Raw genomic sequence first — 24230 nt, 5'->3', positions numbered from 1 at the left:
GTAGTATTTTAAAAATGTATTACAGAGTGGCACGCACATTGGGGGATGAGGGAGGACCAACCCCTTGCTTTTCTTCTCAATTAGAAATATTTGCACCACCTCTCCACCCTACTTTTGGCATGGTACCCATGTAGATGAGCACAAGCCTTGCATGATGTACTATTTGATCTCAAGTTTACAATTTTTAAGAAATATGACAATCTAACGTCAAGATGTGGCTAGGCAATACATGCTTGTCATTCATCATCATCAAACTATGTCAAATTTTCTCTAATTTTTCTAGAGATAAGCCATTACCTTGGTTATAATGTTGTACAATTGCACTAAGACAAACAAGTTGCCATTCTAACAACTTGGTAACAATCTATACTTTCCACATCACCATGGAATGTACTCATTCATCTACACAATGTATAATAGTTTAACTTATATTAAAGATGTGTCTAATTTTTTAAAGGAGGAACAATCCCTTTGTGGGTTACTACGAAAACACCAAATAAAAATATCTTGTTTAAAATAGAAGTCAATAAAAGAAGACTGACAATTGTTCTTAGGCAATGCTAGCATCATTACAATGGGTCTTTGTTTAAGATTGAAGTGATGTGTGCCCTTTTGTTGCAAATAGCCCCAGAATAAGTTCAATTCCTTAAGATTCACATGTACCCCATTCCATCCTATGCATTCATTTGTACCTCTTTTGTTGAAGCTTCAGGCACCATTTGATTGACTGCATTCAAAACAAAGAAATTGCAAGCATGCTCACAAATACCAAAAAATTTCAGCATTGCTACTACAAAGGCTGGGACATGACTAATTGAAAATGTGAAATTAAGATGTGACAATAATACTAAAAGATTGAAATTTAGGGAAAGGCATTGAATAAAACCTAAATCGGGTGGTAATAACATACTTAAGCACTATACATAGTAGCAAGCACAAATCCAAATGTCACCACTTAATCTTAGACATTGGACATCGGATCGGCCCCAAAATTGGCACCCCTTCCAGTATTTATTTAACTTTATTTAACTTGTATTGGTAAATGTTAAAGCATACTAAGATCCAGTCTAATCTTACATCTTGTTATTCATAGCAACCAACAAGCCTTCAAACCAAACTTAATGTTGGTTGGTTCACCTCTTGAAATTATCTAAAATCCCCATATTTCAACTATTGGATTTGTAAATTATGAGCACTCTTCCTAGGGCGGCCAGTAAACCCTACTTTCTGTTGTAAATCAAGGCCCGGCACAGCAAAAATTCCTCAATTGCACCCTCTTGGGATTGAATTTGGCTAAGATATCTTAAGAGAATCTATGAATTAGCGAAAGGAATAGAGAAAAAGGTAGAGAGAGGGAAATTTCAAAGTTTCATCACCAAAATTTGGCTGAAATTTAATGATGCCATGTTGTGCATAGTTGATTGACTACAACCCACCATTAACAGGAGGCCCACATGCAATCACCCTTGTGGGCCCCAAAATTACTATCACCTGTCTAAAGACAACCTATAGGGGCTATCACCTACCTCCTATGGCCTTGAGCTAATCACCAAGGGCTAGAATATTGCAGCAACAACTCTCTCTTCCTCTTTCAACGTCCACCATGCTGAATTGAGATTCCACCAACCTCTAATAGTCTTTCCTTCTCTTGCATGGGTAAGTTTTGCGAAGTGGTAGCCTTCAAATTACAATTTTCAATAATTTTTAGCAAAATTAAAATAGATATCATTATTCTAAACATTGGTTTAGTTATTAATTCTTGCTCACAAAAATAATTGTGCTAAGTAGCAATTAAATTGGCTAGGGAAAAACTAATAAAATCTTCTATGCCAAAATGTACAACCATATACCATCTAATACCTACCAAGTACAACTATTACAACACTTATCTTTGACACCCACTAATATCTCTAAGTCCTTGGCCTGTCATTGTGAAATAACTAACTTGCACATCAAATATGCATCTCACATTTTCATATTTGATTAACACTCAATCAAATGCTAAGCAAAGCATCAAAATTTCATATCCTCATGACAAATCTCCCCATTGCATCCTTGGACTAACCCTCAATTACACTTAAATTTGTCAAAAGCATCCATTGCCACTACTAAAAATACATGTTGGTATCATAATCAAAAAAGCATGTGCACTTATTGCTTATCTCATGGCCTCTACATGTCTAAAATTCCAATCCACTAATTATAATTTACACATATGAATCATAAATACTATCAAAACCATAAGGGATGCATCCACATGCCAAATCCCAACATTGTTCTGCTAACCACTAAGGCAAAGTAATGCTTAGTTAAGCATAACCAATGTCTGATAGCAACAATGTACCACATGATGCTCATGTAAAAAAGCATGCATCAACTACAAACCACATGTAACTCATGCAAATATACTTCTCTTGCATGATCTATAAATGTACATTGCATACCATCCATATGTCCTATACATGCCTTGCAAATGTACATCACATCCAACTGTGCATTCCATGTATCCCATGTACTTCATACAAATCCACAGCCTTGCAAATGTATACCTTTCAGAACCTACGTGCAAACCGTATATGATATATATCTACATATCAAGTCATAGTAACTAGCACACTAAATAGCGATCCCAATGGCCAAAATACTATTAGCATACAATACTATGGATGCAACCAAGAACATTTGAGATTCACTACATAATTTAGCCGTCCGTCACTAGGCGAGTGGAGATGCAATCTCCCCCTTGAGCATTAGGCAATAGTCTAGAACTTCTATGCTTTGTTAAGCTTGAATGAGCCCAATCCAAAGTTGGCTCTAATTGAAACACATTAAGGTAACGTGCAACACTAAGGATGAGCTACCAAGTCACCCTCCTCCATCCATTTGCATCCTTCCGTAGGTGAAACAATGCTAAAAGTTCACCAAGTAGTACATGTTAACTTCACCTTCAACTTCACTTGCCCCAAAACATGTACTAAGTTTAAGGTATTTTTTCATTTGGATCACAAAGATCCTCATAACTTTCACATTACTACCAAAAAGGGTATATTGGTTGCATTTCCCTAATGACCAACATTATACAAAGCATTTGCATGACCAACCTCCCAAACATAATGGGTTACATATATGCATTGCTAAATTGGTGCCCCTACATAATGCCAACATTGCTCTACATTGAATTTTTCATTCCATTTTTCATACCCGAATACCTTAGGCCTTGCATACCATGCATAGGTGGCTACATACCAAATATATTTAATCCTTGCATCCCCATGGCTGAAGCATTATTAGCCATTGTTTGGAAAACTAAACCACCACCAAAGAATCCTAGCTCGCCCACATTAGCATGCATACCTTGCTATCCATAGCCAAATGGATTGGCACTTCCAAGTTGGCCTTGCATATACATCAATTGCCCCACTAACATCATTTGTTTATGCAGATTACTCGCATTTGGAACATCATGTTGCTATATTGACTCTTCCTTTAATACATCTTGTCCCGAAGCTCTTAAAGGTAATTTCCTCTATTTGTCTTTATTGCCCTCCTTTGGGGTGTTTCAAAAACGCATAAGTTAAGGACCATTTGCCAAATGCACAAACATTTCAACTACTATCCTCAACAATGGTCATTAAACCAATCATCGAATTCATCTTTACTCTTGCAAGTCATCAACTTTAAAAGGCCCAAAAGAACCCACCTCTTGTCCAATTCTCACATTCTCAGCTAGCAGCCCATAATTAGTGCCTTGTCCAAAACTAGGGATTAAATTTCTTCCTATACTTTGTGAATTTTTCAAATTGAGAGGCATCGTTTTTGTGTGATTCCATCTCACTATCTCAAGACATGCTTATTATAACACTCAATTGATCACAAATTCAACAAAATACAATCGCACTAGTTTACACATAAGTGCCTTGGATCCACCTACTCAAAAGTTTGTGGTATCCCAATAATGAAATCATGAAATGAAACTAGTAATTCTCCTTGACTAGGGTGGTAATAACTGGATTAAGCACTAATCATAGCAAGCATAAAATTCACACAAGCTGAATGTACAAATATTACCACTTAATCTTAGATTTTAGACACCCAATTGGTCCCAAAATTGACACCCCTTGCAATATCATTGTAACTTGTATTACTAAATATTAAAGCACACTGAGATTCAACATGATCTTTAATCTTCAATACATCTTACTATCCATAGCAACCAACAAGCCTTCAAACCAATCCATCCCTTAGTTTACTTGGTAATTGACCTTCAATCTGCTTCTTAGATAACAAATTATGTCCATTGGACTCTTAAAATTCTCCAAAAGCCTTATATTTCAATGGTTAAATTTTAAATACTAAGCCTTAATTTCTAAGCACTCTTCCTAAGACAGTTGATAAACTCTAATTTCTATTATAAATTAAGATTTAGCAATTGAAATTCTTCAATAGCATCCTCTCAAAATTAAGTTTGGTTGAGATCTCTTAAGAACTATAAATTGAGGAAGAAATTGAAAGAAAACTAAAGAGAGAAGTTTCAAAGCTTCATTGCTAAAACTTGCTAAAATTTAACATTGTCTCATGAATGGTTTGACTAAATACAATCCACCATTACCAAGAGCCCTACATACAATCACCTACCCTTTCTGCCAAAATTGCTATCATCTACCTATAGATAGCTTCTAAAGACTATTATCTACCTCTAATGGCCTCCTAATCACCTAAGAATAGCTCGTTGAGAGTCTCCAATGGTTTGGACTGGTCACCAGTAGTTAAAAATTTACAACAGCTCTCTCTCTTCTAATCTCCATCGTGTTAAAATAAGGCTCCACTAACCTCTGATAACATTTCCCTCAATTGTATGGGCAAGTTTTGCCAAGTGATACCCTTCTAAATATATTTTTTAGCAAATTTTAGTCTAATTGAATTTATTTTAAAATATTAATTATAAAATTTAACTTTTTAATTTTCTCAAAACATGATTATATCAAATTATAATTAAATTGACTAGAACAATTTACCATCCAAGTAAAATCTTGAGCACTTATTAGCCCTTGAACAAGCATTAAATAACTATTTATTAATCACTAACATTAATAGCTAATAAAACTTTCTAAGCCAAAATCTACAATCAAATACCACCTACTACCTATCAAGTACAGCTTATTACAACCTTTGTCTTTGATATCCATTGATATCTCAAGAGTCTTGTCCCATCATTGTGAAATAACCAGCTTACAAGTCAAATGTGCATCTCACATTTGCACATTTAATTAACATTTAATCAAATACTAAGCAAAGCATCAAAATTTTATGTCCTCTCGACACCTTACAACCAACCAACCATGGTCATGTAACTAATTTAAGATTAATCTCATTAACCTTAAAGACTTTGGATAATTTCTAGACACACCTTCCCCCTCACCATGCCTTTTTTGGCTGCTAGGACTAACAAACAAATTGTCATATACACCACAATATTACAATTAGGCATAGATGATCAATTATTGCATATTATCTACATTGGTCACAAAAATAAGCTCTTGAAGCTTGACGTTCTGAAGACAAAATATGTGCCAAATAATTAACTAGAGCTTGACTTTTGTTGTGCCATCATGATCATGCACTTGTATCTCACATACACTGTTATCTAGCAATCATTCACTATAACATCAGATGTCGAATTGCATCCTAGTACACATGCAAGAACGGAAGCTCCTGAAAATACAATATTGGAGACAGAGCTGGGAGTAATTATGAACTGTCCAGCTGAAAATACATGATCACTGAGAGAACTCAGGGTTGACTAGGTGTGCACTTATCGAACTAGACATTCTCATTTCTTCACTCCCAATGCAACACCCAAAAATAAAAAAGCTGGCTTTGATAAAGAACAGCTTTGCCTCGTGAGGTGCTCAACTAGGTCACTAATGCCTGATTCAGAAAATTTGTTTCAGTCTTGGGCTTGAAGACGATGTTCTGACGCCTGTAGAATGTATCCTTGATAATAGGCTTCTTTGCATATGCAGGCTTGGCATAGTTGTACTGCTTGGCTGTTCTTCCAATTTCTTCTGAAGCTGTTGCAAGGCCTCCTTTCTCCTGCAAGAAGAAATAGCATAGATCCACGACACCAAAAAGTTAGGCTACTGAGAACATTCATTAGGAACATCAAGTGTACAATCATTGAGCCACAGAACTATTTGCTGAGAACTATAAGTCTACATTTACCTTCTCCAGGTGAGGATTCCCTGTCCCATATGCAGTGCGATGCGGACAATAGTAAGTGTCTTTATGACACCTCATACAGTGTGGAGTAACAGCACTGCGGTTGATGTCATATAGATACTCTGGTCCATCAAACTGCACCAAACAACAGACACATAAAGAGAATACAAAAATAAATTGATCACAAAAGCGAATGTGATCCTCTTACAATAAACTCAAGCATTCCATGCCTTCGTGCGTCGTGGCTTGTCTAGCTCATACTTCTCCTTCAATTTTGCTAGCTTCTCTGCCGTTTGTTCAATGGTCCTCTTGGCATGTTTGTGTTCCATCTGGAAACAAATTACACAGATGTACTTTGTGGATGCAATTGAAGTAACAACAATGATTACCCACCTGAACATCAACTACCAAAAATGACTGCATATAGTGCTAAAAATTATCATATATGTAAATGATAAAGGCCTTGACCTTCTTCTTGAAACATTATGACAGTAAGTTTCCTCAATGTCATAGCAATTAACTGACACACAGATGGAAATGAAAAAAGAGCAGTAAGGGCCACAAAACAAACCCACATACAGGTCAGGTCAGTTAAGAATGGCCTATCATTTCCTATCTATCCAATATGTGGCATGAAAGAATGAAAGTCACAATATATGATTATACAGAGACTCTCTCACATTGTAAGCCCTGAAATTACGTCTTAGACATTCGTGCAGATTCCAAAAAAAGAAAGCTGCTAGCAACACCAGAACATGAAACTGATTCATAGATGAAACAAAGGCATTGGAAGGAAGCACAATAAAGAAAACAAGAAAGTTTTGATCAAAACCATGACGTGATCTGGGATAAAAAAAGTTCAAAACCTTCAGTGGAAGGTACATTCCTTAACACACCAGATTGTTTACATAAACCAGCTATGCAAATTGAGCCTGAGCATAGAAGTATGTGTAACCTAACCTTGAGCAACTCTCGGTACTGCTCAGTGCGACAGGTGTTTGAGAACTCATCTCTCTTAGAGAAATCTGAATCCAGGAATCCCTTGAATCTCTCAGGTTGTATGTCAACATACCTGATATGATCTGTATAGGTGTCACCCTGCAGTTACAACCAACAATATTGACACAAAGTCAGAAGAGCTGTATCAAAAAGTTTATCCTGATCAGCTGGCTTACATGGTTTCTTAAATTTAAATGAGCACATGTTGCATACCTAAACCATCTAAATATATAATGTGAATAAACCAAAGCTAAGGCCATTAATATGGCTGAGTGTAGCAGGTCAATATCTTACATCAGACACCCAAGGCCATTCCTTCTGAAATAGCACAGAGGGGAGTCTTCCATGTTTTAACACCTCTGTCCCAAATTGTTTCCCTCTCTCACTGGAGCGTACAGCTGTAAGAGTGAAAAACGAGATCTGTTTGAAACATTCAAATTGGAAGGTGTCTTCAAAAGAAACATAAGTAGAACTGCTCAAGTTTTGACGATACATGTTTCATATGCACCACAATAACAATGGAAGGAACTTTAAACACTACCATTGTTCAGTGTTAAACACAAAGCATCAAAATAACGTATGTTTAGCTGTTATCAAACCAAATGTGAATGTTAAAGTATAAACATTGAGTACATCTTACGTGGATTTAATCCATACTCTAAAGGAGCATCTGTTGTCCCAAAGTTGATGTAATCTGTTATTTCAAATACATCTCGCAAGGCTCTCTCAGTGACCAAGTTGTGATTCATGATTCCAATGTTCTGAAGTGGTGTGACATAGAACCCTCACAGTGTTAACAGATTGTTCATAAGATCCATAGCACATGCATGCAACAGTTTATTTAAATATAGGCTTCAAAGTAGATTACCATAACATTGAAGATGTCAAATTGCAGAAATTCTGATGAGATACTTCACTTTTTAAATTTATTTATTAATCTTCACATTTTATCCGTAAAAAATTTAATTATGATGTTAAGGAGTTTAGCTCTTACTAGTGTTTTTACAATTGAATGCAAGAAAAGCAGGAATTTTTTTGAGCAGGGCCAGATCTATAAAGACAGACCAGTTGTGGCAGGCCTGATGGTGTTGTGGCTGTTCAGGACCATATTGTGGCCGCTCTAATGGAAGCAAAGCTGAATGGCAGCAATTGCGTTGAATTGGCAGCAAGCATTGCTGGTTGGACAGCAATCATGGCAACTTCCTGGCTGTTGTAGGCGGTTCATGACTGTTTCGGCAGGGGGCACGCTACCTTGGCCAACATGAAGGCTACTTCTTACATTTCAAGAGCAAATCAACTGCATGTGGGCTGTTGTAAACTATGGGGCATTCGATCTAGGCCATGCACTACTGACCATACCAATACAACATATTTGTCCAACTCTTCAATGACTATGTAAACATTGCACCCAACTTGTCTTGGTGCCTAGGCGAAATTATGTAACTATGCAAGAGCACTATAGCTCCCGATCTCATGTTCATTGTTATTTAAAATGCTGAATTTGTTATAGAGTTTAAAGTTCTACTGTCATTTAAATTATTGAAGGATGGTTTTGTTGGTTCCATTGCTGGGATGCAGACCAAACAAAATTCAACATATTGGATAATGAAGAGAATCCTGACTCACCTAGGAGTCTTCCAAGAATAAAAGTCAAGCACGGCCACTTGCTTTAAAGTAACAACATAAGATTATTGATGAAAGGTGGCATGGGTCCTTTGTAAACAGCATGTCTTAGCAACATGAAACAAAAGTTTTGCTCTTATAATAAGAATGAAATATAGCTCATGGTAAACACTACTAGAGATGATGGTGTTGCATTTGAGGCTCCTGTATATGGTATTTTGGATACACTAGTGGGCATGTTCAAAGACGAAAGGTTTTCTACTACATTTAGGCTACAATTGATCACATAAAGGAAAAGAAACTTTGATTGCAAATCCAAATGGCGGCTTTGCTCATCCAAAAACACTAAAACCAACTTTCACTCATCCAAGTCATAGGATCTCTTTCTACAACTGATTGGAAGATCCATAGCATCTAGGTTACATTAGTGTTTTCTCTTTCATGCTACCGGTGGAGAGTAGCCTCAAGGAGATCCTACCAAGGAGACATAGGCATGCAACACTAGAGAATAATATGGGATACAAGGAAATATGCAAGTATGTATGGAGGCATGTAGCCAAGAACTCATGCAAAACACTACGGGAATTCAGAAACACATACTGGGCATACGCACAAAATACCGGCCTATTCCTTTGGAAATTTCTTGAGGCCTCTTTTTTATCATAACTCACCTCCTATGGTTGTCTCAATGCAAGAACTCATTGTTATAATTTGATTTCAGCAAAGGATTCTAAAGCATATCACCATCTTTCTGAAGGGGATGAGGCTTGTCTTGAGTGCAAATCCTTATGATAATGCCTAAGAAAACCTGAAATATCTTGAGGTCTCTTTCTTGTAATAACTCGCCTCCTATGGTTGTGTCAACTGCAAAAACTCATTGTTCTAATTTAATTTCACCAAAGGATTCTGAAACACATCACCATCTTTGGGGGGGGAAACCTTGACTTGAGTGCAAATAGCAATTGTTGTAACTTTAACAACATGTCTATTTCAATATCACATACTTTATTGTGTTGATGGTTAGCCACTAGACATGGACTCTTCAAGATCGTCGTATATGTAGAGTGATCATACACGAAATGGTTCTACTATTAGAAGGAACATATGGGAAAGTACATGACTAAAGCATATTTCAATACATTGAGTATATGTTTGGTGCAATGATTGCATATTCGTTTTCATTGAATCATTCTTTGTATTCATGATCTACCATCAACCTTGGCATTAGTGGGATAGCCATGGTTGTAAGGCTTATGAAGCTGTCCTTAGATTACAGTCGGATGGGTGATAAGAGAGAGAGAGAAGAGTAGAGAGAGAGAGAGAGAAAAAAGAGAGTCAAAGTAGTTGTCTCCTATCATACAAAGCCAATGCACTCATGGTCGACACTCCTCAAGTTCTTGGAGTTGTGGTGGCTGCAATTCTTGTGGAGGCAACAATGCTATCTCGCCATTGCAGCAGTGGCCCTCAGGTCAATGTAGCCCCCTCCCCTGTCATCACAAGCTGGATGGCTACCAGCATCCCATTTGATCCCTTTGTCCACTAGCCATCAAGGCCACCTGCGATATTCTCGGCTACCCACGCACAAACTAGGGGGACGACACCAACATCTTGAGAAGCATAGTACTTGTGAAAGCATATCTGTGTATGGCATATTGCATGTGAAAGCATACATACAGTATGTATATAGTATGTGATATGTGGGCCATATTGTGCATGATGATTGCTTCGTTCGATGGGTGCAATTGAGGGCTTATATTATTGTCATAGGAGGTAGCCATCCCGCAACTTTTATTTTTGCAATGGATATACAACTGATCTGGAAGGAGGCCGTAATGAATGGATACAGGCATCTACTCCTGTAACAATAAAAGAAGTTTGAAAACTGTCTTTATTCAGCTCTAATGCTGTAGACTTAAGAAATCCTTCCCGTAAGGAAGGCAAAAACAATTACAAGTGTTTTCTTTTGTAATAAGCAAGGCCCTGTTCATCATGATTTGGTTAGCAAATTATTCCTATGGTTGCTGTGACAGACTAAGGCTGGTATGGGCGAAAGCAGTCATCTTTAGGACTCCACGAGGATAATCGGTCGGTCTTAGTGACTCGCCGCTCGAATTCGTTGAAAGAGATGCAAAGATTAACATGCACTCCAAACGTGACACAGTTTTCGATGTACAGATAATGGCAACAGTTAACATTCCTATGTAATGTTTGCAGACATGCAGGAGGGGTAGGCAAAACTCAGAACGAACCTGTCAGCGGAGATGAGTTTCCTTTTCTTTTCTGTGTGTGATCCTTCTCTGCGCGCGCCTGCTGCTCGATGGAGGAGGATCCTCCTTCGCCTCCTCAGCTCAAACATTGACAGGAAGAAGATCACACAAAGCGAAGGTTCATAACGCTTCGCGCCCTCTCAAATCATACATTCAGTAACCCTCGTTATCGGCGCTTTCGTAAAATTATGGTTACGTATCGCCCCTCCCGCGAGATTAATGCTTAATTTAATGTGGTTAAATGGGGCAATGTGCACTCTTGTAAAATTATGGTTAAGATAATGATTAAGTAGAAGCAATGTTAATCACTATATAGGGTTCTGGTACTACTGGCAGATTATGGTTTATTCTCGACACTCTTGTAAGCTTCATGTGTATAAGATAATGTGGTTAAAAGCACTTGAAGGGAAGAGAGAGTGACTAGGTGGGAAACCTTGTATGTATGGTGGAAAACTCTATCGTCTATCGTGTGTTGTGCATGCAATAAGAGGAAACACTGAATGAGCAAGAATAGGAGCCTCATACAATGCCCAAAGTCATGAGGATCAATGAGGAGGGTCAAATAAACTTAGAGAGCTATATTACACAAGCCAGAGGTAAAGTTTTTTATGTACACGCTATGGTGCAAGTTATGGTCACAATCATGCCAAAAATCAATACTTCTAAAAGACAAACTTTGTTGGTATGATTATTGTAGGCTTGCTCCTCTATCTCACGGGGCAAGTCCCTTATGACAATGAGTTTAATAGGTGGCTCGTTAACACTTATCAAGCTCATTGTAATCGGTTATCCAAGCACTACCACCACATGACAAATAATGGGCATACTTAGAACCAACATAGGTGGACATTGACATCACTTTTGACAATCAATGTTTAGGTTACAAAATGAGGCAAAATCACAACAAGAGATCAAACACCAAATGCACTCAAAGTTTAATCCAAAATATATTGATGAAATAAGGGCAATACAAATATCAAGAACTAATATGGTCACAACATAGGACTTGAAGGATAGCTAGTACTCTTAGAAGACGGGCATAGAAACCCACTGTAAGCAAGGGAGTATAAGGGCATATGAGTGTGAATAGCCCTAGGGGCAGGGAAAACCCTAACCCTAGCTGGCAAGGGCTATATAAACAGCCTATGGGTCACTATCATGTGTGAGAGAGTGTACCCAAGTTGTACTCTAAGCAACTTAGTAAGCAAGATTTCATTCGTGTACTTTGAGCTCTCTTCTCCCTCTTGTGCACACATTCCAATGCTGCAAACTCTAATTCTCAACATGGTATCAGAGCCACCTCTCATCTCCTCAGCTTCCCTCAGCATCAGCTATCACTAAGTGCACATGAGCTATCATTTTCTTCATCTTATCCTTCTTTCCTCCATAGCTATCTGCAACCTACCTCCATTGGAGGACTTGGGGAGGACAAAGGAGACCATATCGGCCTATGCTTTCTTCTGGAGATCTCTTTCCCACATCAGGGCGCAGCTCCTCGCCAGGTCTACCCCTGACATTGTCCACGTGTGAGGCCAGCATTGCATGAATTGCAAAAACGGCGCAGTTTTCTGACAGCGCAGAAGTCAGTCTATTGTACACATAGCAGGCGGCGCAATCTGTACAGCTATCTTGGGGCTTTGATAGCCCCCAAGTGGGCTATCCTCAACTAAAAGGGTTCTTGGAAATTCCTCTCACAGAGAGAGATCACTGCCAAACCCTACCTGTGTTTTTTTTTTGGGCAGCCATAGCCAACAAGCTCCAAGCTTGACATTTTATCATGTTTTCACTCTGAGCTTCATTAACAGTGATTTTAATCACTGAAACAGAGTTCCTATTCCAGATTCTAAAGCTCTTGGGCATGCTCAATGTATCACGATTGTGGGAGAGAAGGAAGGAGTCTCACTTGAAGCTTTCTTGCTTGCACAATGGGGGAATACACACAAAGGTGGAGGCTGAAAACAGTTTTCCTCTTCTTAGTTGTGTAAGCCAAAAGAACTCTAGTACAAAGAAATAGAAGAACCCTATATATGGGTCTCAAACCAAACTCAACTAACTAAGGTGGCATACTAACTGAGCCAGGAACTAGAGTAGATAAGGATAGCTATCATGTAGCTATTATTCATGGGCGGTGTACCAACCGCGTCTGCAACTGACAAGTCGGTGACATAAATACACAACGGTCACCCTGGCGTATCACGAGTGGAGCTCGATATCTCAACACTCCCCCTCGAGCTCAATCCCAATTCCTGCACACTAAGCAGGTCTCTGAACTTGCGCAGCTTCTCTGCGCCCAATGCCTTCGTGAATATGTCAGCTACCTGATCCTCTGTGCTGACATAAACTAGATCAATAAGACCTAGTAAAACCCTCTCTCGCACATAGTGATAATGCACCTCAATGTGCTTTGTTCTAGCATGATAGACTGGGTTATTTACCAAGTGTATACTGCTCATATTGTCACAATAAATGACAACTGGCCCATCTGTAGACTGATGCATATCATAAAGTAGCTTATGCAACCAAGCTACCTCACATGCAGCCATTGCTGCACCCCTATACTCAGCCTCTATGCTCGACAAGGCAACTGTAGGCTGTTTCTTGCTGCTCCAAGTGACTGCAGCACTCCCAAAAGAGAACACGTATCCACTGGTAGATCGTCTATCAGAAATACTACCAGCCCAATCAGCATCAGTGTATCCATGCAACTGTATCTGAACCCCAGTCTCATAAAATAGTCCATACTGCAATGTGGACTTCACATACCTGAGTATGCGTCTAGCCGCATCCAAATGTGGTTTCCTTGGAGCCTGCATAAACTGACTTACCAATCCAACAGTATAGCTCAAATCTGGCCTGGTAATAGTCATATAAATCAAACTTCCTACTATGCGTCTGTACATAGTAGGGTCTTCTAGAAGCTCACCTGCATCTGTGCTCAGCTTCACATTCTACTCCAAAGGAACTGAAATAGGCTTACAGCCTGTCATCCCATATTTGGACAGCATGTTCAATCCATACTGCCTTTGCAAGAGCTGTATCCCACTTGGTGATCTAATCACCTCAATGCCCAAGAAATAACGCAGCTCTCCCAAATCCTTCATCTCAAACTTTTGCTTCAATAGCATTTTCACATGAAGGATATCTTCAGCACTGTCACCTGTCATAATCAAATCATCAACATAAATGACAAGCAGCATAATACCTTTCTCTATTTTTCTCACATAAAGTGAGAAATCTGCCTTGGAAATCTGAAAGCCAATAGTGACAAGATACTGTCCTATCTTGTCAGACCATGCTCTAGGTGCTTGCTTCAAGCCATACAAGGCTTTCTTCAACCTGCAAACAAACTCAGGATGAACAGCATGCACATAACCTGGTGGCTGCTCCATATAGACCTCTTCTTGCAAATCACCATGCAAGAAGGCATTCTTTACATCCATCTGATATAAAGACCATCCCTTTGATGCAGCCATAGAAATGACTGCTCTTACGGTTGCCATCCTTGCAACCGGACTAAATATTTCTTCATAGTCAATGCCATATGTTTGTGCATAGCCCTTGACTACTAATCTTGCCTTGTATCTGTTCACAGAACCATCTGCATTGTGCTTCACCTTATAAACCCACTTACAACCAATTGCATTTTTACCTTTAGGCAAAGGTACCAATTCCCATGTAGCATTTGCTTCCAAGGCATCCATTTCTTCATCCATGGCTTTCTCCCATTTTTCTTTTCCCATGGCTTCCTCAAAAGAAGTGGGTTCTGGTTCCTGTATCACTTTAACCATATATGCATAGTGAATGGCTGTAAATCCATCATATTTCAGCCTATCCACAGGATACCTAGCTCTCGTAGACCTGCGCAAAGTAGGTTCACTCCCAGGTGCTCTCAAAACATCCCTGGTCTTCCTTACTCCAGGTGTAACAATAGAAGGAATACCCAACTCATCATCAATGCTCTGTTCTGAGCCACTGGATTCACCATCCACATAAGAGTGACATGCATTCACATCAAACATGGGCTGATCAACCTTCTCTTTTCCTTTTCGTGATACCTGCATACCACTATCTGCATTGCTTTGAGAAGATTCTCTTGATCTCAATCTGCCTGTCCATGGCAAAGAATGTGAACCACTGCTAGAGGACGCTCCAGGTCCACTAATATTTTGTGACTACTGTTGTGAATTCTGTGCAGCATTACCATTTTGTGCATCTACATCATCAATCACATTTACTGGTTTATACCAGCTACTCATCTCATCAAAAACAACATCTCTACTCACTGTAAACTTACGAGTAGAAGGGTTATAGCATCTATACCCTTTTTACTGCAGAGAGTAACCAATAAAGATGCACTTCTCAGCTTTTGGATCCAACTTGGATCTCAACTCATTTGGCACATGTACATAGGCAATGCAACCAAAAATTTTCAAATGAGAAATATCTAGTTTCCTACCAGTATACCTCTCCTCTAGAGTCATTCCATGTATTGCTGCAGTGGGAGTCCTGTTCATTATGTAGACTGCTGTAGCAACTGCTTCAGCCCAACAAAAATCTGGCAAGTCTTTTTCATTGAGCATGGCACGAGATACCTCTCCAATATGCCTGTTTTTCCTTTCTGCAATTCCATTTTGTTGTGGGGTATGACTGCATGAATATTGTTGCTTTATGCCATGCTCCTGCAGGAACCTTGCAAACTCATTTGAGAGGTACTCTCCCCCTCCATCTGACCTTAGGCATTTTATCTGCAGGCCTGTTTCTTTTTCAACCATAGCTTTAAGAGTTTTGAAAAGCCCAAAAACTTCACTTTTCTTTTTCATAAAATAGACCCAAACTTTTCTGTTATAGTCATCAATAAAAGTGACAAAATAATGACAGTCTCCAAGAGATGCAGCTTTAGTAGTCCACACATCAGAGTGGATTAATTCCAATGGCTTCTCACTCTCTTGAACATGTCTAGGAAATGGTTTCCTTGCCTGTTTTCCAAACTGACAGGCTTCACATACCTTATGCATTTCTGCAACCTTGAATTTGGGCAATCCTGCAACAATATTTTGGGCCTGCATTGATTTAAGTCGCTGTACATTAACATGACCAATGCGTTTATGCCAGATATCAATATCTGCAACTACACTGGTCCCATGTGCAAACATTGCTGCACTCAATTCAGACACGTCTGCATCCAATGTAAACATTCTTCCCTTCTTCTTTCCTTTTGCTATCAAGCGACCTTTATTTTTCATATCCTCAACAAAGCATCCATGAGGATTAAATCTGACCTGCAAGCCCTACTCAACCATTTGACCAACAGAAACCAGATTCTTGGTGATATTCGGAACATGAAATACATCGGACAGGTATTTCTTTTTCCCATCCTGCATAGACAAAGGAATTTTTCCAATCTGCACAATAGGATGTGCAGTATCATCACCAGTCTCCACAAATCCTGGTTTTTCCATTTTCCTTGCACCCTCCATCCATTATGCATGACCTATCATGTGGTTTGATGCACCTGAGTCAACATACCATACATCATTGCTTTCTTAAGCACTTGTCACAGAATTGTTCATGTGCTGCACCATAAACAAATGCTCATTTCTGTCATCACCCTGTCTACTAGAAGATGCATAATTCCCTTGTTGCAGTTTTCCATTCATGATGTCATTCTGCTTTTTATAGCAGTCTTTAGCCATATGACCCATTTTACCACAATAGTAGCATTCAACATTACTGTTTGCATTTTGGCCTCTTTGCCATCCACCACGACCTCTTTGGCTCCCCCTGCCTCTAGAGTTACCACGTCCTCCTCCATAGGACTGGTTTTCTTGAGTTTGCTGCATATTCTGATTTCTACCACGGCCTCCAAATCGGCCTCCTCTACCTCTGCCTCTACCTCTTCCAGCATTTGAGTAGAAGACAACTTCCTTTGAAGTTCCTCCTGAAGAAGATACACCACCATTTCTCTGCTCCTCAGAAATTAGAAGAGCAATCAACTCCTCAAAATCAGGAAATCTTTCACGAATTGAAATGGATGTCCGAAACTGTGCATAATCCTTTCCTAGACCATTCAAGGTCACAGAAACTAAATCATCTTCCACTGGCGACCCAATGGAGGCAAGTGCATCTGCAATCTTCTTCACCTTCATGTGGTAGTCGTTGATGCTCATATTTTCTCTTTGCACATTGTGCAACTCTTGCTTGAGCTGCATTTTCCTGGCTTGCGTATTTGTGCTATACATTTTTGACAAAGTATCCCATGCCTCCTTTGGCGTACTTGCATCCTGAATATGCACAATCATAGAGTCTGAAATACTGATAGACAGCACATAACTTTCCTGGCTCTCTCATGCCATGCTTTGAATGCCTGCATTTGCTGTTGATTGGGAACATCAGGAAGAACTGGTTCTTCTTCATTTCCTGCAACAAATTCCCAATATCCTTTTCCCATAAGGAAATTCATCATTCTAAACTTCCATGCTTGGAAGTTGTTCTTGTCAAGCTTTTCAGTTACAATCTGTGAAAGAGAATCAGAAGCCATTACAGAATCTTGCAAAAAATTCTGTCACTACAGAGAACACAGCTTCAGCCTCACAAGGGCAAATCTGCAAAACTGGCAAAAGTGGTATTTGACCACACAGTCACTTCCTAGTGACGATTTTGCATAAACAGGAATCAAGGATGATTTTGTAACTCCCAATGTCTCTGCACATAAGCATACGATGCAATTTCTGTGGTAACTTTTCACCGACCTGTAGAACAGTGGTCGCACAGCATAAAACTGGGCCTTTTCTTGAGTGGGTGCAGAAAACTTCCACCTCCAAAACAGGCCTCGAAATGGCCTCAAATAAAAAAAACAAGGTCGCCAAGGGCTAAAGCCCTTGCCCACAGCATATACTACCCTCTTGCTTCACCGCGAAGGGCGTCTCAACCTGAGACAATGCACTCCTGCACTTTCCGGCTGTGCTACCTGCAGAGATCTGCTCCCAAAACAGAAAATGAAAGCAACAGTGCTCCTCATACCAGAACACCGCGAGCTTGGCTTGCTTTCTTGAGCTCCTTACCACGAACAAGGCTCTGATACCATGTCACGATTGTGGGAGAGAAGGAAGGAGTCTCACTTGAAGCTTTCTTGCTTGCACAATGGGGGAATACACACAGAGGTGGAGGCTAAAAACAATTTTCCTCTTCTTAGTTGTGTAAGCCAAAAGAACTCTAGTACAAAGAAATAGAAGAACCCTATATATGGGTCTCAAACCAAACTCAACTAACTAAGGTGGCATACTAACTGAGCCACGAACTAGAGTAGATAAGGATAGCTATCATGTAGCTATTATTCATGGGCGGTGTACCAACCGCGTCTGCAACTGACAAGTCAGTGACATAAATACACAACGGTCACCCTGGCGTATCACGAGTGGAGCTCGATATCTCAACACAATGGACATCACCAAGCATCGGGAAGCCGACTTCCAACCGGGTTCCATTCAAGCACTTCACTAAGCTTGACAATAGTGTTTTTTTTTTAACACTAATCATGAATCATCAGGTTATTTGCTTGTTGGGCATTCACTAAAACCCAGTGAGTTTTTTATTCCTCTTCATATATTGTTGTAAGGTTATGTGTAAAATTAGCACATAGACCATCATGCACTAGAAATGTATTGCATACCGTGAGTGACTTTGTCTCAAGTACATTGGTCAGTGAAATCAATAGCATGAGTGTCATCGTACTCTCCTCGGAAATCATCAGCAACAAGCATTGAGATCATAGACAAACCGTGTCCAACACAAGCTTCATCCACTAAGCCATACCACAAGGAGGAGCCGGAAGTCCAGTCTAGGTTCACTTCATTAAAACCTAAAAAGACTATTAAACCTCAGAAGAAGCTTGCACATAAGAAAGGACCACCAAAGTCATACTTCGAAATATTACACTTATATGCTTTTCAGCCTTTCTCTTCATTGCAACTTTGACTTCACATTGTCTAATTTGCTTCCGCATTCAATGAAAAGTTTGTAAGGGACTAGACACTCCCCTTGTCCTAACAAGTGGTAAGACCTTCCCAATGACCACAACATATGCTGATGTCCGTCCTCAAATTCGAAAGTTTGATGGTAAGGATTTCCACCCATGGCAGGTACTTATAAAATACAAAATGATGGAGAGAGGGTATTGGCCTCTCATTCAAGGCAGTAGAGCTGTAAACTCTGCAAATATGGTTGATATAGAGGATGACCAACGTGCTCAAGCAATCATAATGCTACACTTAGATGAATCCCTGATTCATCATGTTGATCAACTAAACACTGCTAAAGAAAAATGGGATGAGCTTGAAAAGCTCTATGGAGCCACTGGCAAAAATACTAAAATCTTCCTTAAAATTGAATTCTTTAGCTTGGAATATCGTTCAGGAGAAGATTTGGGAAAATTCATTTCTCATATGAAGGGACTTATGGCACAGCTTGCTTCTGTACGAGCTCCAATACATGAAGAAGATGCTATTGCTATTCTCCTAAAAGCTGTAAAATAGGTGTTTCCTACTTTTGTAACCACTCTCACCAACATTCCAAATCCTACTTTGGCAAGTACCATTCAATCCTATTTGGATGACGAAAAGAGGAACCACAAAGAAAGCAGCAATAGTCAGGCAACTTCAAATTCCCGTGAACAAGTATTGGTTCATACAGTTCTCACTAGATGTTCTTTCTGTAAGAAAAAAGGACATCTTGTAAACAACTGCTAGAAGAAGTATCTCAAGAAGATGAAATGTAACAAATGCAAGAAGACAGGGCATATCACTAGTAAATTCCCCAACACTCCTGAAATACCCAAAGAATTGGTGGCCAACTATGTCTCCAATTCATCTGAAGATCGACTATTTTGACTATTTAAATCATCTACCTAAAACAACCTTGTAAGCCTGATTTATAAAGGCATCCCAAAAAGGGGGGGAATCTCTTACATGCCTTGTAATCCAATGCCACCCTAGCATTGAGGGGGGGTGTTAGAAGACGGGCATAGAAACCCACTTTAAGCAAGGGAGTATAAGGGCATATGAGTGTGAATAGCCCTAGGGGCAGGGAAAACCCTAATCCTAGCTGGCAAGGGCTATATAAACAGCCTATGGGTCACTATCATGTGTGAGAGAGTGTACCCAAGTTGTACTCTAAGCAACTTAGTAAGCAAGATTTCATTCTTGTACTTTGAGCTCTCTTCTCCCTCTTGTGCACACATTCCAATGCTGAAAACTCTAATTCTCAACAAGTACTAGATCATAAGTATTAACAACAACTGCAAGATATAAGACCAAGGTAGTACTACTGCTGAATGTAATGACTAGGGACGACACAATATAGGCTCTACTGTTAGAGAGGACTTAGGATGCCAGTCAAGAGTGACTGGGTGGAAGGGAATCGAGAGGGATATGGCAGTGAAGCAAGCTAGGTAGTCTTTAGTGCTTCTGCACGTGTTAGCTCCTTCATGTGTCACTAGCAATTTCTATCTTTAAAGGCCACTAACGGCCGCTACTTTTAACACTCATTATTATTTGGTTTATTACAAGTCCATTTGTAAGGGCTTCTATCAAAGTCCACTTAGATCTCAACAAGAACATGAATGGGTATTATACTTTTTTGTTGGATTTAGAGGGAATTAGTGTGGATTGCTTACCTATGATGGCTGGATTCTCTCCAAATGATGTGCTCCTCACAGAGTATCCTAAGTGGATCACCTTGCTCAACCTACACACATTTTTTAAAACGGAAGTGTATAGCCTTTCCTCTAATCTAGGAATGTATGTGCTACTTCTCTCTTCAAATGCTAAAGGGAAAGGAAAGGTTGTATCCTTTGGGAATATTGAGTGGTTTTGAAATTACATAATAATAAAGCATTTAAACTTGTGTGCAAGGTTAAATGGCTTTCCTAGATGCATGTTACCTTTGTCATGAAAAATGTCACTTTTGTAGAGCTTGTTCCAAAAAGTTGCAACATCAAGCTAGTGAATAGAAAGTATACTGATACCAAGAGATTGAAAAGTAGAAGTGAGATCATTCTCTGGACATGCAACTGGAAAGTGGATGTATAAACAAAGGAGATCCATAAGCCTTTGGAGTAGGACCAAGGCAAAGTTGAGAAGAAGGCCTTGAAAGGCAAGGATCTATGGCATAACAAGGAGAACATTAGGCTTGTTAATACTCAAGCGAATATTAGCAAAGAAATAAAGAGAATAAGGGTGATCACAAAGTAAGAAATTGAGAATCTCTCTCAAGAAGTTGGCAAGAAGGACACATGGATTCACCAATATCTACACCCCTCCAGGAAGTTTAGATGTGAATGTCTAATTTTGCATCCAAGATGGAGAGAACCTTTAGAAGATTGCCATAATTAGTTAGAATACATGTGGCCTCTACTCTAAAAGGAAGCAACAACCATGCATGAGCATGTGAAGAAAGAGAGAGCCTAATATCTTATGCTTGTAGGAAGTGAAGGTAGACCTAGAGTTAGGAACCACTTTTGACATATATTGGATACAAGTGCTTTGTGAATGCTAACTACAAAGCGAAGGGCGCTACCTTAACTATAGCCAACATAATGTTGAAGCCTACACTACTTTGTGTTGATGAAGGTGGTAGCATAATTGCAATAAGGATTGGAGTTTATAGAGAGGAGCTTAATGTTTTCTCTATGTGTGCACTAAGCACCTCAAGCATTAGTGTGGCATGTTGGGAATGGCTAGGAAGGGAAGCTAACACATAAGAGACAATCCTATGTAGGGATTGAAATTTGATATGGACCCTTGTGATACAAAGTGAAAGGACACATTGGTAATCACTTATTGATAAGATGAGGCTAATGGATCTCGCTAGGCTAATAGGACAAGGTGCAAGAAGTATCACTTGGATATTAACACATGAATTGCACATGGAGAGTAGCTCAACTTGATCACTTCCGTGCATGTGGGTATGGAGAGTGGCTATCCCCTAATATCAAATACATTGCCCTTGGTTCTATCTTAGATTCATACCATGTCCCTATATATGGTGACATGCAAAATGGTTCATATGAGAAAATCATGTAAGGTACGCAAGAGTTAGTAGTTTTCAAAGTCCTATATAGGCTAGGGTTAGTTTTGATGTGGCCACACTACTAGACATGCCATTTACTAAACAAGAACTAGAGTATGCAATGAGTAATATGAGAAAAGTTCATGCACCAAGGCCTAATGGAATCCTTACAATCTTATTTAATGCTTTTTGGGGTTCTTTTGGAGATTATCTATATCAATTGATCAATTCATTCAAGACTTCTAGTATGCTACTTGATGATTGCATGCAAGAAGCAAGCTTTGGGAACGAGCTTTTTTTGGGAGCCTCCAATTTTATTCCAGTGCTACCTAGACCTCTATTTGATCATGTTATTTTGGGGATTCTGGTACAATGCTAGGGTCAAGTGATTGATTATGTACTGTTGGATAAAAATTTCAAATTCAATATCATAATTATGGCTACTTGTAAAGATGGAGTGGAAAACAACCCCATTTCTTGCTTGGATGATGATTAGCACATCAATGGGTTGACCATTGGGAATGCTTCAATTCATGCATATTGAAGTGGAAAATGTCCATTTCCTAGTATCCTTGGTAGTTTTAATATGGATCAAGTAGCTAAATATTATTGCCTCCTATTGGGATGCCCTTGGCTTCACCACCACCACCACCAACACTAGCACTACCATTGCCACTAGCACATCTTACTCTCCCCCTCCTCATCAGAACTGCAACCAATTCACCTCTCTCTTAGGAGAAAAGATTGGGAGACATTAATAGGCCTCGCGGAATTAAGCACATGCCACCAAGATACTTGAATAATTGTGCTACCATGAGAGATGCTAGTCTTTTCTATGAAAAATTTTGCAATATCTGACCAGGGATGACTCTCTACACATAGTGCCTACAAAAGTGCTAGTTTCGAAGCAGCCATATGCAAATTAAAATCCAATAAAGCTGCTCCTCCCATCCTTTTAGGAGTAGTCACATGTTGCCACAAAATCCACACCTGGGGCCCAAACAATTCCCTTTCTTTTTCCACAATATGAATCGGATAGGGTGAACCAATTCCAAAAGAGACTTCTTAGTCTAGGGAAGTAATGGCAAAAAAAAAGAGATCATATTGATCATGATGTATTAAGCAACTTTAAGTCTCACATGAAGAGGCCAACCTTGAGATTTCCTGTACATGAACCGATCATGAATACGGTATAACATCCAATCAAGTAAGGCACAAGGGGCTACATCCACACCAATATGATAACCCAAGTGTCGGGTCTCTCTCTCTCTCTCTCTCTCATATCTTAGGGACCCACAACATGCATCTCTCTCTCCTCCTTCCCCTCATTTACACCTCTCTCTCTCTCTCTCTCTCTCTCTCTCTCTCTCTCTCTCTCTCTCTCTCTCTCTAACAACACATGAGTAGTTTTCCCTCCTTAACTTCTTTACATTACTACATTAAGCTTAAGTGATTATTTTTTATAATATTATCACAATGTTAGTGGTTGAATTACACATACACAAGCGATACCACACTCGGGTATACATTCATATCCCCTCTCTCTCAATTATTTGTACATATGGTACAATTACATCATGATATATTAGTACTTCAATTGTGCACACATGAGCAAAATTAGATATACGCACACTTATACCTATGCATTCCTCTCTCTCTCTCTCTCTCTCTCTCTCTCTCTCTCTCTAAGGGGACTTGTGATTTTTTTTTTGGTCAGATAGGGATTGTTAGCAACCCCTTCTCGGCCAAAAAAAATCATAAGTTGTCTTCTTCATCTCTTTGAGGAGGGGACTTATGATTTTTTTAAAAAAGAGAATGGATTGTTGATAGCCCTCTATTTGACGAAAAAAAATTTAGAGGGGACTTGTGAATTTTTTTTCACCGAGAAGAGGTTGTCAGCAACCCCCCGTTCAACGAAAAAAAAATTCGTGTCCCCTCAAAAATGATGGAGGAGACTTATGAATTTTTTTTTCAATGGAAAAAAAATCAAAGCAAGTCACATAATCTCTCTCTCTCTCTCTCTCTCATTCGTCTCTGTCTCTCTCCCCCTCTCTCTTT

General features: G+C 39.3%; 1 protein-coding gene across 4 annotated transcripts; it reads right to left on the bottom strand.

Moving 5' to 3' along the window:
- Positions 1 to 5568: 5568 nt before the first annotated feature.
- On the bottom strand, positions 5569 to 11340 carry LOC148013657 (uncharacterized). Of its 4 annotated transcripts, XM_087668453.1 has the most exons (7): positions 11091 to 11332; positions 7859 to 7979; positions 7513 to 7616; positions 7180 to 7317; positions 6450 to 6548; positions 6223 to 6354; positions 5569 to 6093 (listed from the first exon to the last, which is right to left on the bottom strand). In XM_087668453.1, the coding sequence occupies exons 2-7, from the start codon at positions 7965 to 7967 to the stop codon at positions 5914 to 5916; spliced, it is 762 nt and encodes a 253-aa protein (XP_087524579.1). In that variant the 5' UTR covers positions 7968 to 7979; positions 11091 to 11332; the 3' UTR covers positions 5569 to 5913. The 4 variants fall into 4 exon arrangements, with proteins under 4 accessions (XP_087524579.1, XP_087524582.1, XP_087524581.1 ...); XM_087668456.1 differs by lacking the exon at positions 7859 to 7979 and having other exon boundaries at positions 6450 to 6612; positions 7513 to 7638; positions 11091 to 11340; XM_087668455.1 differs by lacking the exon at positions 7859 to 7979 and having other exon boundaries at positions 6450 to 6612; positions 11091 to 11339.
- Positions 11341 to 24230: the final 12890 nt, after the last annotated feature.

Source organism: Lygodium microphyllum, chromosome 26 (genome assembly GCF_053477565.2).
Source record: "Lygodium microphyllum isolate KBCC chromosome 26, Lygodium_microphyllum_v1.1.10, whole genome shotgun sequence".
Classification (NCBI taxonomy): Eukaryota; Viridiplantae; Streptophyta; class Polypodiopsida; order Schizaeales; family Lygodiaceae; genus Lygodium; species Lygodium microphyllum.
This window is presented reverse-complemented; position numbering and strand designations above follow the sequence as displayed.